Source organism: Coccomyxa subellipsoidea (assembly GCF_000258705.1).
Source record: "Coccomyxa subellipsoidea C-169, whole genome shotgun sequence".
NCBI classification, from domain to species: Eukaryota; Viridiplantae; Chlorophyta; class Trebouxiophyceae; family Coccomyxaceae; genus Coccomyxa; species Coccomyxa subellipsoidea.
This window is the reverse complement of record NW_005178027.1, coordinates 986,101-1,003,875: the sequence shown is the minus strand read 5'-3', so window position 1 is coordinate 1,003,875 and position 17,775 is coordinate 986,101. Positions and strand designations below refer to the sequence as shown.

Here is a 17,775-nt window from a genome sequence, read left to right as displayed (position 1 = left end):
AAGACAGGCGATGTCTGTCTTCACAAAGTAAAACAGCCTGGCTCGGTCGAAGGGGCACTCAGTCACTTTGGCGAATGAAGTTCAAGAGATGAGCAGAAGCCTGCGACAGTGTATGTCTTAATCGCCCCTAGTACGATCAGATGAACAAATTGTGCTCTGCAATGCTGGAGCGGGATTGTGCAAGAGGATGCATGTCACTGCAAATGCGCATGTAGTGGCTGCCTGTGGCTGGGAGCAGCAGAAATGCTGGCGGCTTTGTTGTGCGCTCTTGGGAGGAGCAAAACTTGTTACAGTAAGAAGCTTGCAATTGCCTGTACTTACCATGGCGGGCAGTTCCATGAGCAGGCGTCAATCATCACTCATTTCAGCATGTTAGATGCCTAGGGAACATTTTGGCAGGCACTGCCTACTCTCTGCGACTCTGATTTAATTTAAAGTGCAGACAAATGACAGGCAGGTCACATGACCCACATATGTTCGCCATCACTCAGGTGCTCATCTATGTACGCATTAATAATAACTCTGGATCTTCGCCACTGCAATCAATATGTTGATACAGAGAAGCATCATCTCCAAACCGCATCACCCTGGTTGCATTGTGCAGCAAATGAGTACAGCCTATCTAGCCAGTGGTCCTGAACAAAACTTGGGACCCTATCACAAGCCTATCACATGCCTAAGCCTCCCACACTCACAGATCTACCACTGCAGTGCGTTTAGAAAAAGAAGTTCAATGTCGCTGTGCTGCTGCCTACAGATTCTGCAGTGCAGAGATGGAGGACTCCCACATGTTGCTAGAGCGTGTACAAGCCATCAGCTTGCATGTGCGCTCTGCAAAGGGGGCCAATCCGCACAGCCAGTTTCAGCTCGATATCCCCTGCCTCTCAGCACTCCACATCGCTGACAAAGATGGCCTCGTCCAGGTTTGACAGCTGGCGGCAGGTGTGGCTGCCGCTGAGGCGCTCGCCGTTGTACATGAACTTGACGGTGGACAGATTCGCGCCCACTGTGTCGCAGAAGACCTCAAACAGGCGCGCCAGGGAGGTCTTTGGGTGCGTGCGCAGGGCCACCTGCCACAAGCAGCCACCATTTCCACCTCAGCAGACTCGCCTGAATTTGCCAAGCCTTCCAGGACAGCCACAATTTGCAGCTTGGCAGGGTCATTCGAATGCTGCGCGCATGGTAGGTCCCCGGCACTGGCGCGGCAAGTTCTTCGATTCCTGTCGCCCTAGTATCCGGGAAGGCCATTTCCTTATAGCTCTCCTTTAAATTAGCGCGTCAAGGACTGCAAAGATGGCGCCAGCTGGCTGACTGCAGGGCATACAACAATTGAAGTGTTGGGAAGGGGAGCACTGGGCGCACCTCAGTCTCGGTGGCTTCATAGATCATGTGCAGGGTGATGAATCTGCTCGTGTTGGCGCCCTTGCCGTCCACGGTCACGCACAGCACGTCCTCTGCCAGCTCAGCGCCTTCCTGTGCCTCTTCAGCCGCCAGCTCACCGCCGTCCTCCTCCATTGATGTCCCGGCGCCGTCCGCGCCGCGGCTGCACAATCGGTGCTCCTTGTTGACCAGGCCAGCGCTCGTGCGCGCCACCTGGCGCAGCATTGCCACCTCAGCTGCCGCTCATGCTGTGCAGGAACCGTTCTTAAGGCAGAAGTCTATGCCCAAGGATTTTGTACAGTCACAGAACATCCAAGGAGTGAAAGCCAGCTCTAATTTATTAGGGATGCTGGCTTACAGAATGCGAGTAATAAATCCGCAGCACGGAGTGCATGCAAATTGACACAGCCACAGGGATAGTCTGAGGCTTCTGGCATGAAACGTCTCATGCCGCTCCAAATGAGACACTGGTATTGCATGACATGTGGGGCACACACAGCACACCTTGCCAGAGCGGGTGACAGGTGAGGGGGCGCGTGGCAGTTCTCCTGACACACGCTTCCTGCTCCTGCAGCAAATCACACCAGCTTGTCAGCATGCCCCATGCTTTCCCTCAGTTGGGCAGGCCTCTCATTATTTTGACTGGACGAATTACTGACACTCTGACATGCTTTTCCTGCCAGAGGCAAGGTGCGTCTGCAAAAGAGCTGCAGGTAAGGCTACGAGTACCCAATGCAACCCCTGCCAGATCCAAGCAAGCCCCAATCAGTCGTAGGCACGGTGATCAGTACTCATACGGCCCCCTCCAGCCGGGGCCTACGGCATGAATACGGTAAGCAGCGTAATATACAACAATGGTGCATGTGACCAGCACCTGCGCTGCAGGTCTGTGGAGGGGATGGTGCGCATCTCCATGGACTCTACGCTGGGCCTGCCGCGGCCTTGGATCCGGTTGGGCGGCGTGTGGTTTGGCGGCGTCAGCACCGCAGAGAACTTGCGCACCAGGTCATTCATGCCATCCTCGTGCCTGCCACAGGCAGTAATACTCTACAATGTAAATCTACATGAATCTTCACTGTCCCAGGGCTCCCACATGCACCATTGCTCAGGCCTGTGATTCCTTACTCCGGCATGAACTACCTACCGTATTGTGCAAGATGTCAAGAGATTATCAGGTGTCGTGCTGACAGGGAGATGTTGGGCAGGGGAGAAGGGAAGGGACATGCAACGTGCAGCAGGCAGCGCACCGTTCTGGCAGGTGATGGCCGGCAGCCTCGAGCTGCTTTGACAGGTTCAGGTCGGCGTCCGGCCGCGCGCGCAGGTGGAACTCCAAGTTCTGGTGCCCAGTGCCCTTCTGCAGCTCGCCCACCTGGCCCCCAGAATGTGCATGCCTGTCAAACAGCGCTGTCCTGGTTGCAACTGCCATGTATGGGGCTCAGCACAACCTCGCCCTGTCTGCATACATGTCTGGAAAGGAGCGGTGGTGTGAGCTTTAGCACATCAAAACGGCAGCAAGGTTGGAAGCCAAAAGGAATGACAGAGGCATGTGGCATGGGGCTCACCAGTCGGTAGGTGCTGGCCTTCAGCAGCCCACAGCTGGCCACCTGGGCAGTCCTCCCCAGGAAGACCGCCACTTCATCCTCCCTCAGTTTCACATCAATCCATGTCCCCGTCCTGTCCTTGACCTGGCGCGTACATATCACATACTCAGATCATGTTATCGGGCACAAGGAGCGCAGTGTGAAATTTCGTGGGATGGGGGAGAATAGTCATGCGATGCAAAGCTGGGAAACATGGAGTAAGCACAGCACACCTGCAGTTTGGAATTGGGGGTCCCCCGGTCAGGGTCCTGGGCCGGCCGTGACCTGACAACTGTGACCACCCCTGGGGCAATAGTGCACTCCTGTGGCCATGCCAGTGGGGGGCTGTCACTGGCCCCGGGCTCCAAGGCGGCTCGCACATACTTCACGGCCTGCGCCAGCACTCCGCTAATTCAAGCCGACGTGTGCTCACTGGCGGTGAAAATTTGACGAGCATTTAAAAATGGGCAGACCTGCAGAGTGGAGCATGACTGCGCGTTCTGCCTCAAGGGGATGTCCTCCAGGAGCTGCAGGAAGGTGCTGGTGTGGACGCGCAGGTGGCAGGAGCGGCAAATTCCTTGCAGCACGGACCGCGCCACTCGCTCGAGCGTCATGAAACACTGCAACCACAATTGCTGCGTAAAGCTCTGTGCGTTGTCACCTTTTGAACTTGAATGAGCCTGTGCCTCAAGGTGCTGTAATCGAAATCAGCATGGATCTCTCATGCAAACCCACAGCAGGCTTGGTACTTGCAGACTGGCAACGTACCGGTGCAAGAGAGGCATGTGGCTGGGAGGTGTAGGGTGCCCCCAACCTGTGCTCGACCACTAGCTTTCCTGGATGCGCTGTGACTGCACCAGGGCTGGACGAGGTGCATCTGGCAGAGGAATCCCTGAAGAGGTAGGGTTCCTGCTGAGGCAAGGCTGCAGCTCCAGGTGAAGCCTCTGCAGAGGTCAGCTCAGCCAGCTTTTGCAATCCTTCGTTGACAATGTCTGACATGCATCCCTCTGGAAGTTTGACAATGGCCACATTGTGCTTGACAAATGACAATGTCAGGGTCTCAACGCTTGACTCCCACGCAGGCCATAAGTCGATGTTCGCGAACGCAATTGACTCAAGCATAAGGAATCTATGGTATGGAATTGAGACACTAAAGAGCGTAAAGAAGTTGTGATTAACATTCTGCGCACGTGAAGGCCAAATGTGTATGGCTGACAAGCTCTTTTGAGCAATGCGAAGACACCGACACCATGCTCTGAATCTCTCAAAATACACTGAGAAACTGTCAAACAGATGCTGAGCCCATCGCAACGCACACAAAGACAGCTACGTTGATATTTTCTCGTTGTTACTCTGACGCAACTTGCGATGAGCGCATCAAGAGCTCAAGACAAGAACGGCTTGTGCCTGTATTCCTGCAATTCAATTGGAGCTACCTAATGCCTAAGTCCACATCGGTCCTATGGGAAGGCAGCAAACGTGACGAGCTGTGAAATGCAGCTGCTGCGTTTCACTTGAATCTGGCATTTGTAAGGCGGCGTTCCTTATGGAGCAACACTCCTTCAAGCCATTCTGACCCTGATCATGGACAAGATACTCCATCTAATCGACCTGGTGAACTTGATCAAAGATGAGCGTGGACAGGGATGAGCGGGAGCGGGACAGGAGTCCCGAGAAGCAGAGCGACTTCAAGGTCTTTGTGGGAGGAATTTCATGGCACACCACCGATCAGGAGCTTGCAGACAGTGAGCTTCTCGACGATCTTGCTTTTGTAAGATTTGTTATCTCATCACGGCATCAAAAGCAATCAGAAGTGGTGGCTGACATTTTTGTCTTGGTGCAGCTTTCAGCAAGTATGCCCAGGCTCCTGTGGATGCACGGGTCATGCTGGACAGGATCACCAACCGTTCTCGCGGTTTTGGGTTCGTTACATTTGATACCAAGGAGGACATGGAGGAGTGCATCGCCAAGCTGCACGCAACAGAACTGGACGGACGAAAGATCTCTGTGACTAGGGCCATCCCTCAGTCAGATATCGCCCCGGGCGCGCCTGCATCGGCCATCCACGGTGGTTCCCGAGGTGGTCGTGACAGGTACGACAGCGCGCATGCCTCATCATCGCATCAGCACAAATTCTTTAAGAAAACGCCTGGATAGTCAAGTTCTGTCAAGACTAACAAGGCATGCAACGCCATGCTTCCAGTCATGCACTGTTCCAAATGATCCCATGGTAAAGCCAATGGCTGTTTTGTGAGCCTATCCCGCTCGTGATGGTGTTGCAAGGGACTCCAACTGCTGTGGTGCCTGAGCAGGTACAGGGGGGACTATGGGAGCCGCTACGATCGGCCGGACAGGGGATACAGGAGCGGATATGACCGGCCGCCGCCTAGAGGCTATGACCGTGGTTACGGCGGCGGCTATGACCGCGCGCCATACCCCGATCGCGGCTATGGCGACCGGGGGTATGACCGAGGCTACGCAGGGGAGTATGATCGCGGCTATGACAGGGGCTACGCTCCTTCAGGCTATGGGCGAGTCCTCATCACCTGCTATACAGCATCAGAAGCTGGCATAGATATTCATGGATCATGTCGAAGGGTATCATGCGTGAAGATCTCCTTCTGGCAGCTCACAGGTGTCTTATTCTGAATGTAGGGGTGGTGGATATGACAGAGGCCATCCCGACCCATATGCCTACCCGCCAAAAGACCCCTATGCCAGGTACGTAATAAGCTGCTCTCCTGGGATAAGGTCTTGGCTTTTCCATTGCTCACGGTGATTGCTTTGTGATGCCAAGTGGAGCATTTGCTTGAAGTGCCTTCTGCCGCTCCGTGCAGGGATGCATATGGCTATGAAGAGGCTCCGCAGTCTTATGGCTACAGCGATCGTGGAGGCTATGCTGCCCCTTACACCCGCGGGGGCCCCATCACTGACAGGTGAGCATCTTCTTGGTTATATGATGTCCTGGGCAGGCGGAACGCTCTTGGCACCGCACCTGACTCCGAACTGGACTGAGCAATCTTGGATGGATGTGTGGCAAGCGCTTGATCAACTAACATTTTTATCAACGTATGTTGCTTGATATAGCTCCTTGTGTGCTGTGCACACATCATTTGTCAAATCTGAGCCCTCCCTGTGCAGGTACAATGGAGGAGACAGGTACTCAGGTAGCGCAGGGGCTGCTGCTCCGGCGGAAAGGTCCCCTGATCGCTATGCGCGTGCACCGGGAGGTCCAGACAGGTTTGTCCTCTGCAGGCCACAAGCCACCACACATCACCTGAGTAGTGTGGTCCTTTCTATTTGTGGATGTGTGCAACTTTGACAATGTGCCGCTGTGCTGCTGGAGCGTCAGGCGTGCTCAACAAGCACAGGACACTGGGAATATAGAAGCTGCTGGTGCTCAGCATATACCCCACAGAAACCTTATCGCATTGGAGAAGATCCTTAGATGCATGTTGAGTAAGGACTGGTTTGTCTGCTATGCAGGGACTACGGTGCAGCGCGCTACGGTGGCGGCGCCCGGCCCGGGCCGTATGAACGCAGCGGCGAGGCTCCCGGCCGCGCTCCCCCGCGCGAGGCGCCGCGCTCGCGCTGACACCTGCCGGCACCTGCCTGCACCTGCCAGGCTCCCAGAGCGCTGCTGGCCTCAGCAGGTGGCTGTGATGTGAATACCACCAGGCCAGACAACGTCAGAATGAGAGGCAGCCAGAAGCTCCTGCCAGAGGCATCCCAGCTGGAGGTCGTGTGTGGTTGTGAGCAGACAGAGATAAAGTGTGCCAGGACAGCATGGGCTTGTCAGGACAGCTGGGCAGTGATGTGAGTCTTGTGCTAGCATGTCTTGCCGTCAGGGCTGAGAGCAAAGCGGAGATGCCATGTCCAAGCTGTGGAGACCAGTCGCAGCTGCAGCTCTGCAGATATTGGCACGTGTATGGGAATTGTTGATAGCTGTTTTCGTCATGATGGACCACCAGTTGAGCAGATGCCAGTGAGACCGCTGTCAGACTACCTTGTGCATAACAGTCATGTAAGCATTGGTCCCTGAGCAGCTTGTCATGCCCAGCACAGCCCATCAGCTGCCATACAGCTGATACTTGCCAACTGGAGCAGTTGTGACACACTTGCAGCCAGGAAGCTGTACTGGCGGTGCAGCTCAGGCAGTCATCCAGGGCAACTCCCAGCATTGATGCACAGTTGGCAGGGAAGCTGTCAGGTCACCAGTGCCTCTCAGAAGGATGGCTCCAAGTCAAGAGATGTTAGCCTCCCAGCGATGCTGCTGCAGCTTCAAGCTAGTAAATTACCAGGTGACTCCCTCCCCTCCCTTCACCCATGCTGCATACATGTATGATTTCGTGGGCACCGGTCGCTGATGATCAGTAAGTACCACAATATGATTTGCTCAGCCGCGCAACTGCGGAATCCAGGATGGCAAACTTGGGGATTTATGCCCTGATGACTCATCATCGGATGTGTTTGTCTCAAGACGTGCGGATCCGACTCAGTCTCTATGTTAGGTGTGTGTTCATTTACAGATTCGATAGTGTCCCCTGCATGATGTGCACTGTACACTGTAAATCTTTTTGTCTCGAACGAAGAGTGTGAGGTTCTGAGCTTGTACCTTCAAGTCCAAGACTCTCATCATGCATGCTGGAAAGTGACGTCACGCCTTATCCTTCTTTGACTTTGAGCCGCTTCGAGCTGGCCATAATGCACATTGCAACGAAATAGTATGTTGACAAGATATTCCCCTACACTGCTGTCTGAAGTGATATGTAGGCAACAGTCGAGCGTGAGTCTGGTTGCTTGTTCTATTGATGTCAGAAGCAATGTGCATGAAAATAAGTCCACAGCAACTCATAAGACAGACAAAGCATCAAGAAAGCAAATCGTTTTGCAATCTTCTCGGCTATCAGGGAGCGCTTCGAGTGATCGCTCGCCCCAACAGGCCACACCGCGCAGAGGTAGAACAGGGGGTGATCTTTGGGCTGCGGTCGCAGAGACCGCCCTGCAGGAAGCATTACGATCTAGTCGAGGCCTGATAGCTTCTACCGAGCAGGCTTTGGCCCGCGTCAACCGCCTCCTTGCACCCTTGCCCGACGACTTCCCAGCAGGTGAAATACAATCCTTTTGCAGGGAAGAGTGTGTTCCTGATAGAATCCCACAGCTGATTGCTATGCATATGATGCAGAAGGTTCTGGCGCTAAAGAGCATCTCGAGACGGTTGCTTGGCATGCATGGAACAGGTCCAGGTGGAGATGTTGTGCTTGAGTTCCTGCGGAGCCCACTCAGTTTCCTGGACAGGATTGTTCGACAACATGGGGGATCTGTAGGTCTCAGACTTGGCGGAGAGCATGTGGTCCTGCTCACTGACCCCGCTCTTTCCAGGCAAGTCCTGATCGACCAGGCCGACACCTTCTGCAAGGTGACTCAACCATGATTCTGTATTGACTGCTAGCCGTGTGTTGCAGAATGAATTGAATCTTGTGATGCCACTGGCATGTGGCACGCCACATGAGGCCTCAGCCTGATGGGTGATGGGGCTTTCAGGAAGGCACAGCATTCTTCCCTGGCAGCAGCTTGGCAGGCAATGGGCTTCTTGTGAGCGATGGGCCACTCTGGCGCAGGCAGCGTCAGCTGTCCAACCCTGCCTTCAGGCGAACTGCCATCGAGTCTTATGCACAGGTGTGTAAGCATCACTGCCCTTCTGGCCTTACCACACGGCTTGTAGTATTGGAAAGGGAGTGATTGTCTTGCATTCTGCAGTATCTCTAGAGAAAGTGGACAAATGGCAATTGCATGCGCAGGCTATGGGAAGTGCCACGCGGCAGATGCTGGCCACAAGTTGGTCTGGGAGTGGGCGAAGAGATGTATACAGTGACTTCAATGCGCTAACCCTCCAGATCACCACGGAAGCGCTCTTTGGCAAGAACCTGTCCGCTGAGCAGGGTGCCAAAGTCACAGGTGTGCTCCTCATCTCGCAATTCGCGTAGATGATGTCAACAGGTTGTGTGGCATGTTATTCGCCAGCTCTTTCAAGATCCAAGTCATGATACTATATGTTGAGAAACTTATGCGCAGGCGCAATACAGACAGCATTTGAATTCTTCGCGGGTCGGGCATCGACAGGCTTCATCATACCAGAGTGGTTCCCGACTCCAGACAACTTTCTGTACCATGAAGCTATGGCAAGCTTAGACTCTGCAGTATACGGCATCATTGACAGCAGACAGGGAGAGCTAGCTGGTTCAGCTCAGTCACCCCAGGTGCATTCATCAGCCCAGTGAATTTCTAGAAAGAATACAGAAAACCAGATTACATTTAGAGGACACAAGATGTTGGCAACAGCTGCAGTTTGGGTATATTCGACATCTGCAGGCAGGTTGAGGGGGGGTGCTATGATGACTTTCTCACTAGCTTGAGGCCTTTCACGGCCGGTGACGGCTAACATAACCAAAAACTTTGATACTGAGCACCCTCTCGCCCGCCTTGGAAAAATGCTTCAAAATGCCAGGAACCTCGCTTCACTGCGCTGTGACGTCAATTTTGTGTGGCCATGCAGTGCCTGCTGGACAACCTGCTGATGTCAGAGGATGAGTTCGGCAGAGGCATGTCAAGGGAGGCCCTGAGGGACGAACTGATGACGCTGCTTGTGGCTGGCCAAGAGACCTCTGCCATCCTGCTGGCCTGGACTTGCGCATACCTAGCACACCACCCTGAGGTCCAAGCTAGAGCTGCTGAGGAAGTTGGGCAGGTGCAGTTGCCTGTCCCAACGCTCTTTCCCCACCTAATCCCATCTGCATCATTGACTGACAGACTAACATGAGTCAGCAAAATAGGTGTGGGTTCGGAGCTTACCACAGCTGCAAGCTGCTGACAGGAAGACATACCTTGGGAGCAGGTATTAGAGGGAGCGGAGCCCTCGCCAGCTAATGTGCAGGAGATGCGCTACCTGCAAGCAGTCGTTCTTGAGACTCTGCGGCTGCGGCCGCCCGCATATATTGTCGGCCGCTGCGCTGCCATAGATGTCACTCTTGGAAGCCACCAGCTGCCAAAAGGTATAACTATTGCTGTCCCCTCCAGCTAACCAATGAAATAGATGAGAAGTGCTTCACTGATCCTGATGCCCTCCTACCCTTTTCTGTTGATTTCAACTCCACCAGGCAGCCCTTTATCCCTTATCCCTTGGCGCTCGCACTGCCTTGCATGTCTTTCACATCTTTATTTCAGGAGGTTGCCAAGGCTACAAGCACACCTGTGACTTCAACTACCATGTAGCAGCGTGTTGAGCATGCCAGTTTGTGCAGGAACAACTCTTTTGGTGAGCCCATGGGTGATGCATCGGGACCCCCAGCATTGGCCACAGCCGGAGACATTTCAGCCAGAGCGATGGCTGGACCTCTTGGCAGCCAAGCCAGCCATGGCAGAGCTCAGTAACATGGGCTCAAACGGGGTCTACCTGCCCTTTGGTGCAGGGCCCAGAAATTGCATCGGGACAGGTGAGCCTTCCTCTGCTTTCATGTGGTTTGTGGGCATGCCTCCAATGTCTGTTCCAGCCGTGCATCTGTTCAATGTGTTGGCTGCTCTGCCAACATTGATTACTGACAGCTCTGTCTTTGTTGCATACCAGGATTTGCAATGATGGAGGCTCTGGTCGTCCTGGCCAGCATGTTGAGGAAGGTCAGGTTTTTGACCGTGCCTGGCGAGAGATTTCCAGCCGCCGATCCAAGGATAACGCTTAGGCCGGCATCATGCACTTTGCTCTTAGAAATGCATCCCAGAATCCAATACCAGGCTGCACCCCAGGTGGAACTCATGGGGAGCAGAACGGAGATTACCATGACAAATGATTGTTGACTTTCAACCCAAAGCTGGGTCAAACTACTGATGCACTCTTGACGACATTTGCTGCACCGAGGCATTCCGTGTACAACAGTTTGGATGCATACTATAAAGGAATGAGCTTGTACAATATTGTAAGCAACGTGCATTTCTCCGAGAGTTTCAAAATGGTCGTTCGTTACAGAAAATTACAGACCAAAACCAGAAATACATGCCTAAATGCGCTAATTAATGTCAAGACATTCACGCCTCTGATGATGTCATCCCCCAGCCCAAGCAACACATGGACACGGTCCAGCACAAATGCCTTTCTACTGAGGAATCCTCATTTACTTCTCCATGCATGAATCATACAGATAAACTGTCTTTCAGTCTCAAGATCCAAATGACTGCATGGTGCATCACATCAAGGATGACTTATGACAGGTGCAGACTTGCCAAAATCGTCAAATGCTATTATCATAGCTACAGTATCTACATGCTACAAATACCAGCGCTCAATGCTGCACCCTGATCAAGTGTGCAGGTCTTGATCGCTCTCACCACGCTCCACGGCAATACCAGAGCACGCTGCTCGTGTCATATCAAGCTGTCACCCCGACAAAGGCATTTGACTGCCCATCCTGGATTCACACATTGAGTCAGCACAAAGAACGTCTTGATGCCAGCAATACACCCTGCACATATTGCAGCACAATCTAAGATTTACATGTGCATATTCGCCTATTTGTGTTTTTCTGTGCCCTATGGGCCGGCAAATTCACCGCTGCAGGGGAGCAATGTAGAAATGATCTCACCTGACCCATTGTAGCCCTCTGAGACAGCCGGCGTGCTACGCGCGCGCTCTTGCCGCTGAACTGAATCTCTCCAGTGTAGTGCCCGCCCAGTGCCGCTAGGGCACCAGACGTAAACTCCACCACTTCAGGATCGAGCATTATGTCTCCCGGCTTCTCTTCCAGAGGGTCCGTTGAGATCACCAGTCTGCAAACCCCAGAAATTACATCTCACCAAAGTCTCTGATGCCTTTGCAGAGCTTCCCAAACATGTTTGTCAGTGCAACACACTGCAAATGACGCTGATCTAAGTGGAAGCAACTGAGGCCTGCTCCCGTGAGGCCTTGCGGCGAAGCCGTACTAAGTCAATGCTAGCAGGTGTCATAAAAACGGCCCTAATGGCTGTGCAAACAGAAGAAGAATAAATTTCCAAGGACAGTCTGCATGTGGATCGTACTTGCAGGCAGAGATCTTTCTGCTGATGCGGCGGCGAACCCTGCCAGGCTGCTCAGGGCTGCCCGGCTGGGCAGCCTGTGGGGCCTCGGCTGGCAGCGCTACGCTGGGGTTGCTGGGCCCCTGCCACTCCTGGAGCGCCCCATCAGCAAAGGGGGACCTGATGATGGGCTTCAGCACCCTGTACAGGCCCGATGTGCTCACAGCCGATCTCTCCACTCCCCTGCTCGGCGCCGATGCAGCCGACGCCTCTGCAGCCGCACCACAAATGCACATCAGCCACAGGAGCAGCGGAGCATTTCAGTTTCAAGAAGGTTGGCTTAAAACTTGTCTGCGAAGATGATCAGAATTTCACTGAGCATCTGCTGGCTGAGATGCAGGTAGCAATTCTACAGGGGAACTCAAAGGCAAGCATGCATGCTTATGTGTTGCCGCAGGTTGCCAAACAGGTAATGGATACCTGCAGCAGTTGCATCTGCAGAATGCATCCGATGGCTAGGGACCATCACACAGACCTGGCTGGTGCGCGGTGATGAGTGTGCCGTCCTCGGACTGCACGTAGCGCCGGCTCCTGCGGCGCGCCTCCTTGCCCAGGACCACCAGTCCGGCGGGGGGCGCACCCACGGCAGCGGCGGCCTTGAGGTCCGGCTGCGACTTGCTGAAGGCCAGCTGGCGCGCGCGAGGGGGGGCGCTGGTGTCCAGCTTCTGCAGGTCGCTGTGGAAGGAGGCTGCCCTGGAGATCCTGCTGGTCAGGGCCGCCATGAAGCTGATGGTGCGGCCCCTGTCTGGCAGCTCCCCAACATCAGCCTCCGCAGCCCTCACTGCCTGGCAGGTCGGCGTCTGATACACGTCGCAGTCTGCCTGGCACGCCTGCATGACAGAATGCATCACTCAAGCCATGTGCAAATGTGCCGGTTACCAGCAAGATGTGGCGGTGTATCAGCAGGATATTAGGTGCCAGGTCTTAATGGGAGGTCACAACAGCAAGTGGAGGTACCTGGTGGGAGGGACTGCCAGATCCACGCCCGTCAAGCAGTGCTTCCGCCTTCCTGACGGATGGATCCGATGGAGTCTGCTGGACATCCTCGCTCGCCTGCACAGAACACAATACTGCATCAGCTAGGGTATAGCAGTGGTATGGACGAGTTCCCAATGAAAAATCTTGGTCTGCGAAGGTTGGTGATAATTATGGGGACGTGATCGTCAAGAATCCCCCATCGAAAGAAGTAAATGCTCTAACGACTGCGTACCTCTGTTTCTCTGTCAACGTTGAGGTGCTTCAGGGACTTCAATTTCTCCAGTATACCCGGCATCACTGCACGATCTTTCCCCCAGATGGTTAAAATCGGTTAAAACGAATACTGATCCGGGTTGCCTCTGAGGCGTCCCGCAAAAACAAATGACTAGGAGCCGAACAGGGCGCCCCAGCGTATGAGCAAGGGTCACAATAAACTGAATGGGCCCTTGCCAAAGGGTGTGCAGTATTTTCTTGACTCGAAGTTTTTTGCCCTCATACCAGCACCAGAAACACGACAATTGAGCACGATCAGGCCAAGGACCAAAATCAAATGCCTTGTCAGATGTACCCTCTGTTTTGCTTCGTTACGCCAAGCGCGCACATTCAACGGACAACCTACTGCTCAATTGAACACCAGCTGAAGGCAGAAGCACGGATCGTCGCAGCTGTCGAATGATTAGGCAGGAAACTGGACATCCGACCAAGTGTTAAGTCATGCTCGTAATCCTTTCGTCATTCAAGATATAATCAACCCCAGGAGCCACAAGGGTCGTGATGAATCTAGACGCCGCCTCAGTTCCTGCATCACCTACTGAGGTGCAGAAGCGGGGGCTGCTCAGCAGAAGAAGGCAGCCATGGTGCTCAAGACAGCGACGTGCCGCTTCAGCGGCCTCAGGATCTATCCTGGGAGGGGCATCTTGTATGTTCGCGTTGATGGCCAGCAGTACCTTTTCCTGAACCAGAAGTGCAAGTCCCTGTTCGCCCAGCGCAAGCGTCCTGCCAAGATCGCATGGACTGTGACGTACAGGAAGCAGCACAAGAAGGTGTGGCGCGGGGCACAAACAGTATAACGTGCAGGGCAGAGTTAGGGAGCTTGTAGATGTTCATCCTGCCCTTCAATTCTATAGCAATTGGAGATGGATGTACCCGGGTGTTCATTAGCAATCAGCAGATAATGCTATGACTATTTGCCACTTTGTCTGGAGCGTTCAGACTAGATCATCAGCACTGGATGGGACTTCTCTGCTTTGTCTGAACTTGCCTACTTATGGTACTGAATGCACAAATTGCTTTGTGTCCAGGACCAAGAAACACAGATCGCTCGCAAGAAGAGGAGAACCACGGCTCGCACACAGACCCGCTCAATCGCTGGAGCCTCTATGGAGGTAAGGCAGTGTTGCGCTTCTCATGATTCTGACATGGTCATTTTGATCAGCAAACATCAATGAGAATTGCATCATTGCCATTGAGCATTCTACTGGTCTGCTCCCCTGCTCTGTTCTGTAAGAGTCGTAATAATGTGTCTCTTGTTTTGTAGGTGATCGCCAAGAAGCGGGCTGAGAAGCCCGAGGTCCGCAAGGCATCTCGTGAGGCTGCACTGCGTGAGGTGAGCTGCAGCGCTGAGAAACCTCGAGCTGACGGAGCTAATGGCCTTGCCTTTTTGAGCATATATGGATGACTATGGTTGTTTGGTTCCAATGGGGATTAGAGTACAAAGTCCTTTGTGTTTTGTTTTCAGGTGAAGGAGAGGCTGAAGAAGCAGAAGCAAGACAAGGCGGCCCTCAAGGCAGCTGACGTGAAGAAGGGAGGCAAGCCTACCAAGAACCTCCAAGGCACTCGGGCTCCTGCCAAGGGCGCCAGGCGCTGAGCCCAGTCTGAGGATTTGAATAAGCACACATTGTAGGACGGGGCAATGTTCTTTCAAGTATCTGATGGTCAGAACCTGACTTGTCACCCAGTTCTGATATAGCTCAGTCCTCCATGTTGAGGCTGTTTGGATGATCAGGAATGGAGTGTCTCGTGTGAAGCGGGCAGAGGCTTGAATAGCATTCAGGACCAAAGAGGCAATAAGTTCACCTGTAAACTACAACATCAATTGTTGGCTAAGGTCAGCACACTGGCAGTCCAACGGTACATGCAGACACAGACTTGTCATATAGACGATGTCATATCATCAACTTTAGCAACTATGCACGCCTATATATTGTTAATTGTCATTATTCACCAGCACCACTACAGGTCTATGACTACAGGTACATAGCTAGGTTTGCATTACAACACTGATCACAACTCGTCAACTTGGAATGTCAACAGCATGCAATCTCCACATATGCATGTGCAGGACCGCGCAGGTGTTCATACAGGCAGGTATTTCAGCATAGGTGCATGGAATGGTGTCATCTTGACTCATCTGCTCTCACAGTGCAAACGTAATGCTTCAGAGCTCATAGCCTGGGAAGGTGGACCTTGCCGGTACCATCACATCCGCCCAGAAGCAGATTGCCCCTCCAAGACCCTGTCATGGCCAGAGAGTTTGCTTCAACAGATTATCTGGCCATAGCCAGCACGGTTTGCATCGCGCCACCCATTCATTGAGACGATCATTGGTAACGCAGTAAATAGCTGAGGTTGAAAGGCTGAACAGACCTCGTAGAGGGACAGAGGCCTTTCTGGGACATTCAGCAGCTCCCGCCAGTGGTCCGCCATGGAAGCTCCAAACTGGACAGCGCGGTTGAAGTAGCGCTCATCACCCGCGGAGCGGTATGCGCTCAGAAGGCTGTATGCATTGCCAGAAATGCCATGGCACAGCCCCACACCCTGCAGGACAATCACTTTAAGCCTGTCATTGAACAAGAGACCTGCACCAGTCTACCTCCCAGGTGTTTTAGCTCAGAGTTTGCAGGATCTGCTTAGAATATTGAGAGATGAAGACCAATCAGATTGAACTGTTTGCTGACCTTCACAAGCAAGCCGCGTGTCCAAGTCACATCTGCAGCCCTCTGGGTTGCGGTGGCCAGCAGCTCTTGTGGGTGCTGCGCGTAAACCTTTGCCACCAGCGGGAGGAAGCCAGGCGCTCCGTGACACCATTGCACAAGCCTGCTCTCAAGAGAGTGAAGGTCTCTTGTCATAAAAGGAAGCGCAGCAGAGCAGCTCTTCCAGAAAGTCAGAGGAATTTTGAAGCACACCTGTCGTCTTCATAGCCCCAGGTGCTTGGAAGGTTGCCGTTGTTGCCCTGGAGGCTGGCAGCCAGGGCCACTGTGCTTTGCTCTATGAGTTTTGGCACGTCCAGGCCAGGGTACAGTTCAGCTGGGTCGTACATCTTGCAGGCCAGCAACAAAGTGTGCAGAATCCTGCTCACTCCATGTGCGGCTGCAGTAACGTAATCACTGATTATCATCCTCTGCTCACAGAAGCACTGGGGCCATATTGATTATGGAAGTGTTAAGCACACAAAATGTAGCGATTTGGAGAGCACCGCCAAGGTAGTATTTGCTGTGCCAGGCCCACATCAGTGGTGTATTCTTGACCCTTCTCGCTCCCCGCCGCCCTTCGTCCAGAATCTGCTGCACCACAGCCTTCACCTGGAACGCACACATCAGGTTTTCTTGACACCCTTTTCAGCTGTAAGCTGAGTGCATGTTTTGAGTGCATTGCTTTAGTGAAAGTACACCTTATCAGACAACAGTAGAGTTCAAGAAGTTCCACTTACTAGGTCAGTGCGGATGGCCGAGGAACCCAGATATTTCTGAGTGAAGAGGAGGGCATATAAATAGCCGCTGCGCCCATACAGCAATTCACACTCGCCAGGTGGCATCTGCAGCACAGCAGGGCCCAGCTCCTGCAGGCTCTGGAGCCCACGGCACACAAGAAGCACTCAATCGTAAGGATACTTGCTATGACAGCATACGAGCTTTTCAAAGCAATTGACCTCAGTAGACTGCATGGCATGCATGCAATAGGGCTTGCTTAGCACCTCAGCCTCTGCTTGGGCGCTTCTCAGATCTCCCTGAGCATGCCAGATGGCAGCCTTCACAGCATGGATCCCCGGTTGGCCCTCAAGGAATGTAAGCCTCTGCGCACATTTGCTCGTTCATACCCGGCATGAGATGACCATTGGGCTGGAGAAAAGCGCCCTAAGAACAAAAGTATAATGCTTCTGGAGCTCCTGCACATTCATCAAACACACCGGCGAGGTGCCTGCTGCATTGATCACTGCTGCAGCTCTCTGCAGGTAAACTTCAGCATGATCTTCGCCTGCCAAGCTGCTGCTCTTGACATGCCCAGGCGAGTCTGCGTGCTTCAGTCTCTTGCAGCACTCATACAGGCGGAAGTATGTGAGTGCAATGCCTGCCAAGCCAACATATACAGTTGATCCGCTGACACCCCTGCCCTTCTGGAGCCCCTGCTCAAGTACCTGTCACCCCATCAAAACCTGCTTGGCTCATACTGTCCAATGCGATAAAACACGGTGCCCATGCTGTACAACAAGCCTAGAAGTTTCACATGTGGTCCAGAGCAGCATCGGAATCGACGGTCATGGGTGAGAAGTAATCTGTGTCTAGATCAGTGACATACCACGAGAGTGTCCTGCAATGCAGAAATAAGCTTGGAGTAGGCAATCTTCAGGTCTGGGAGGGCGTCGTCGGACAAGTGATTGGCGAAGTGTTTGTGGGCCATTTCTCGGATCCAGACACATCCGATCACGGAAAATATACACGTGAAGAAGATCCGATGG

The 17,775-nt window shown here is 53.3% G+C and overlaps 6 protein-coding genes across 6 annotated transcripts; 3 read left to right on the top strand and 3 right to left on the bottom strand.

Annotated features, from left to right (window-relative positions):
* Positions 1-680: 680 nt before the first annotated feature.
* On the bottom strand, positions 681-3,574 carry COCSUDRAFT_67552 (hypothetical protein; the record flags this gene model as incomplete). The annotated part of the gene is made up of 8 exons (XM_005644725.1): positions 681-1,070; positions 1,363-1,593; positions 1,885-1,948; positions 2,255-2,407; positions 2,628-2,749; positions 2,943-3,065; positions 3,194-3,352; positions 3,434-3,574. 8 exons carry the CDS (start codon positions 3,572-3,574, stop codon positions 885-887), a joined length of 1,179 nt encoding a protein of 392 aa, XP_005644782.1. The 3' UTR covers positions 681-884.
* Positions 3,575-4,590: 1,016 nt separating this feature from the next.
* Positions 4,591-6,555, top strand: COCSUDRAFT_57959 (hypothetical protein; the record flags this gene model as incomplete). Its single annotated transcript, XM_005644724.1, has 7 exons — positions 4,591-4,705; positions 4,804-5,053; positions 5,273-5,446; positions 5,616-5,681; positions 5,798-5,896; positions 6,102-6,200; positions 6,447-6,555. The coding sequence occupies 7 exons, from the start codon at positions 4,591-4,593 to the stop codon at positions 6,553-6,555; spliced, it is 912 nt and encodes a 303-aa protein (XP_005644781.1).
* Positions 6,556-8,187: 1,632 nt separating this feature from the next.
* On the top strand, positions 8,188-10,811 carry COCSUDRAFT_18864 (cytochrome P450; the record flags this gene model as incomplete). Its single annotated transcript, XM_005644723.1, has 8 exons — positions 8,188-8,379; positions 8,505-8,639; positions 8,762-8,918; positions 9,036-9,220; positions 9,517-9,720; positions 9,853-10,012; positions 10,253-10,453; positions 10,585-10,811. 8 exons carry the CDS (start codon positions 8,188-8,190, stop codon positions 10,809-10,811), a joined length of 1,461 nt encoding a protein of 486 aa, XP_005644780.1.
* A 136-nt stretch (positions 10,812-10,947) lies between these two features.
* On the bottom strand, positions 10,948-13,702 carry COCSUDRAFT_67551 (hypothetical protein). The gene is made up of 6 exons (XM_005644722.1): positions 13,273-13,702; positions 13,020-13,115; positions 12,538-12,892; positions 12,027-12,273; positions 11,594-11,777; positions 10,948-11,419 (listed from the first exon to the last, which is right to left on the bottom strand). The coding sequence occupies exons 1-6, from the start codon at positions 13,333-13,335 to the stop codon at positions 11,381-11,383; spliced, it is 984 nt and encodes a 327-aa protein (XP_005644779.1). The 5' UTR covers positions 13,336-13,702; the 3' UTR covers positions 10,948-11,380.
* A 192-nt stretch (positions 13,703-13,894) lies between these two features.
* COCSUDRAFT_9007 (ribosomal protein L24 component of cytosolic 80S ribosome and 60S large subunit) lies at positions 13,895-14,820 on the top strand (the record flags this gene model as incomplete). The annotated part of the gene is made up of 4 exons (XM_005644721.1): positions 13,895-14,083; positions 14,342-14,425; positions 14,578-14,646; positions 14,779-14,820. Coding segments are annotated over 4 exons (384 nt in total), but the record flags the coding sequence as incomplete, so codon positions are not given.
* Positions 14,821-15,477: 657 nt separating this feature from the next.
* Positions 15,478-17,717, bottom strand: COCSUDRAFT_44168 (Lanthionine synthetase C-like protein; the record flags this gene model as incomplete). Its single annotated transcript, XM_005644720.1, has 8 exons — positions 15,478-15,555; positions 15,687-15,857; positions 15,998-16,136; positions 16,226-16,409; positions 16,516-16,621; positions 16,750-16,887; positions 17,227-17,454; positions 17,616-17,717. 8 exons carry the CDS (start codon positions 17,715-17,717, stop codon positions 15,478-15,480), a joined length of 1,146 nt encoding a protein of 381 aa, XP_005644777.1.
* Between the last annotated feature and the right edge of the window lie 58 nt (positions 17,718-17,775).

Bases quoted from the DNA above. Each gene is read 5' to 3' on its own strand.
- COCSUDRAFT_67551 (XM_005644722.1), bottom strand. From the start codon at position 13,335: ATGCCGGGTATACTGGAGAAATTGAAGTCCCTGAAGCACCTCAACGTT. The intron at 13,116-13,272 runs GTACGCAGTCGT...TGTTCTGTGCAG, and splicing joins ACGTTGACAGAGAAACAGAG to GCGAGCGAGGATGTCCAGCA. The intron at 12,274-12,537 runs GTCTGTGTGATG...GTGCGGCTGCAG, and splicing joins CATCACCGCGCACCAGCCAG to AGGCGTCGGCTGCATCGGCG.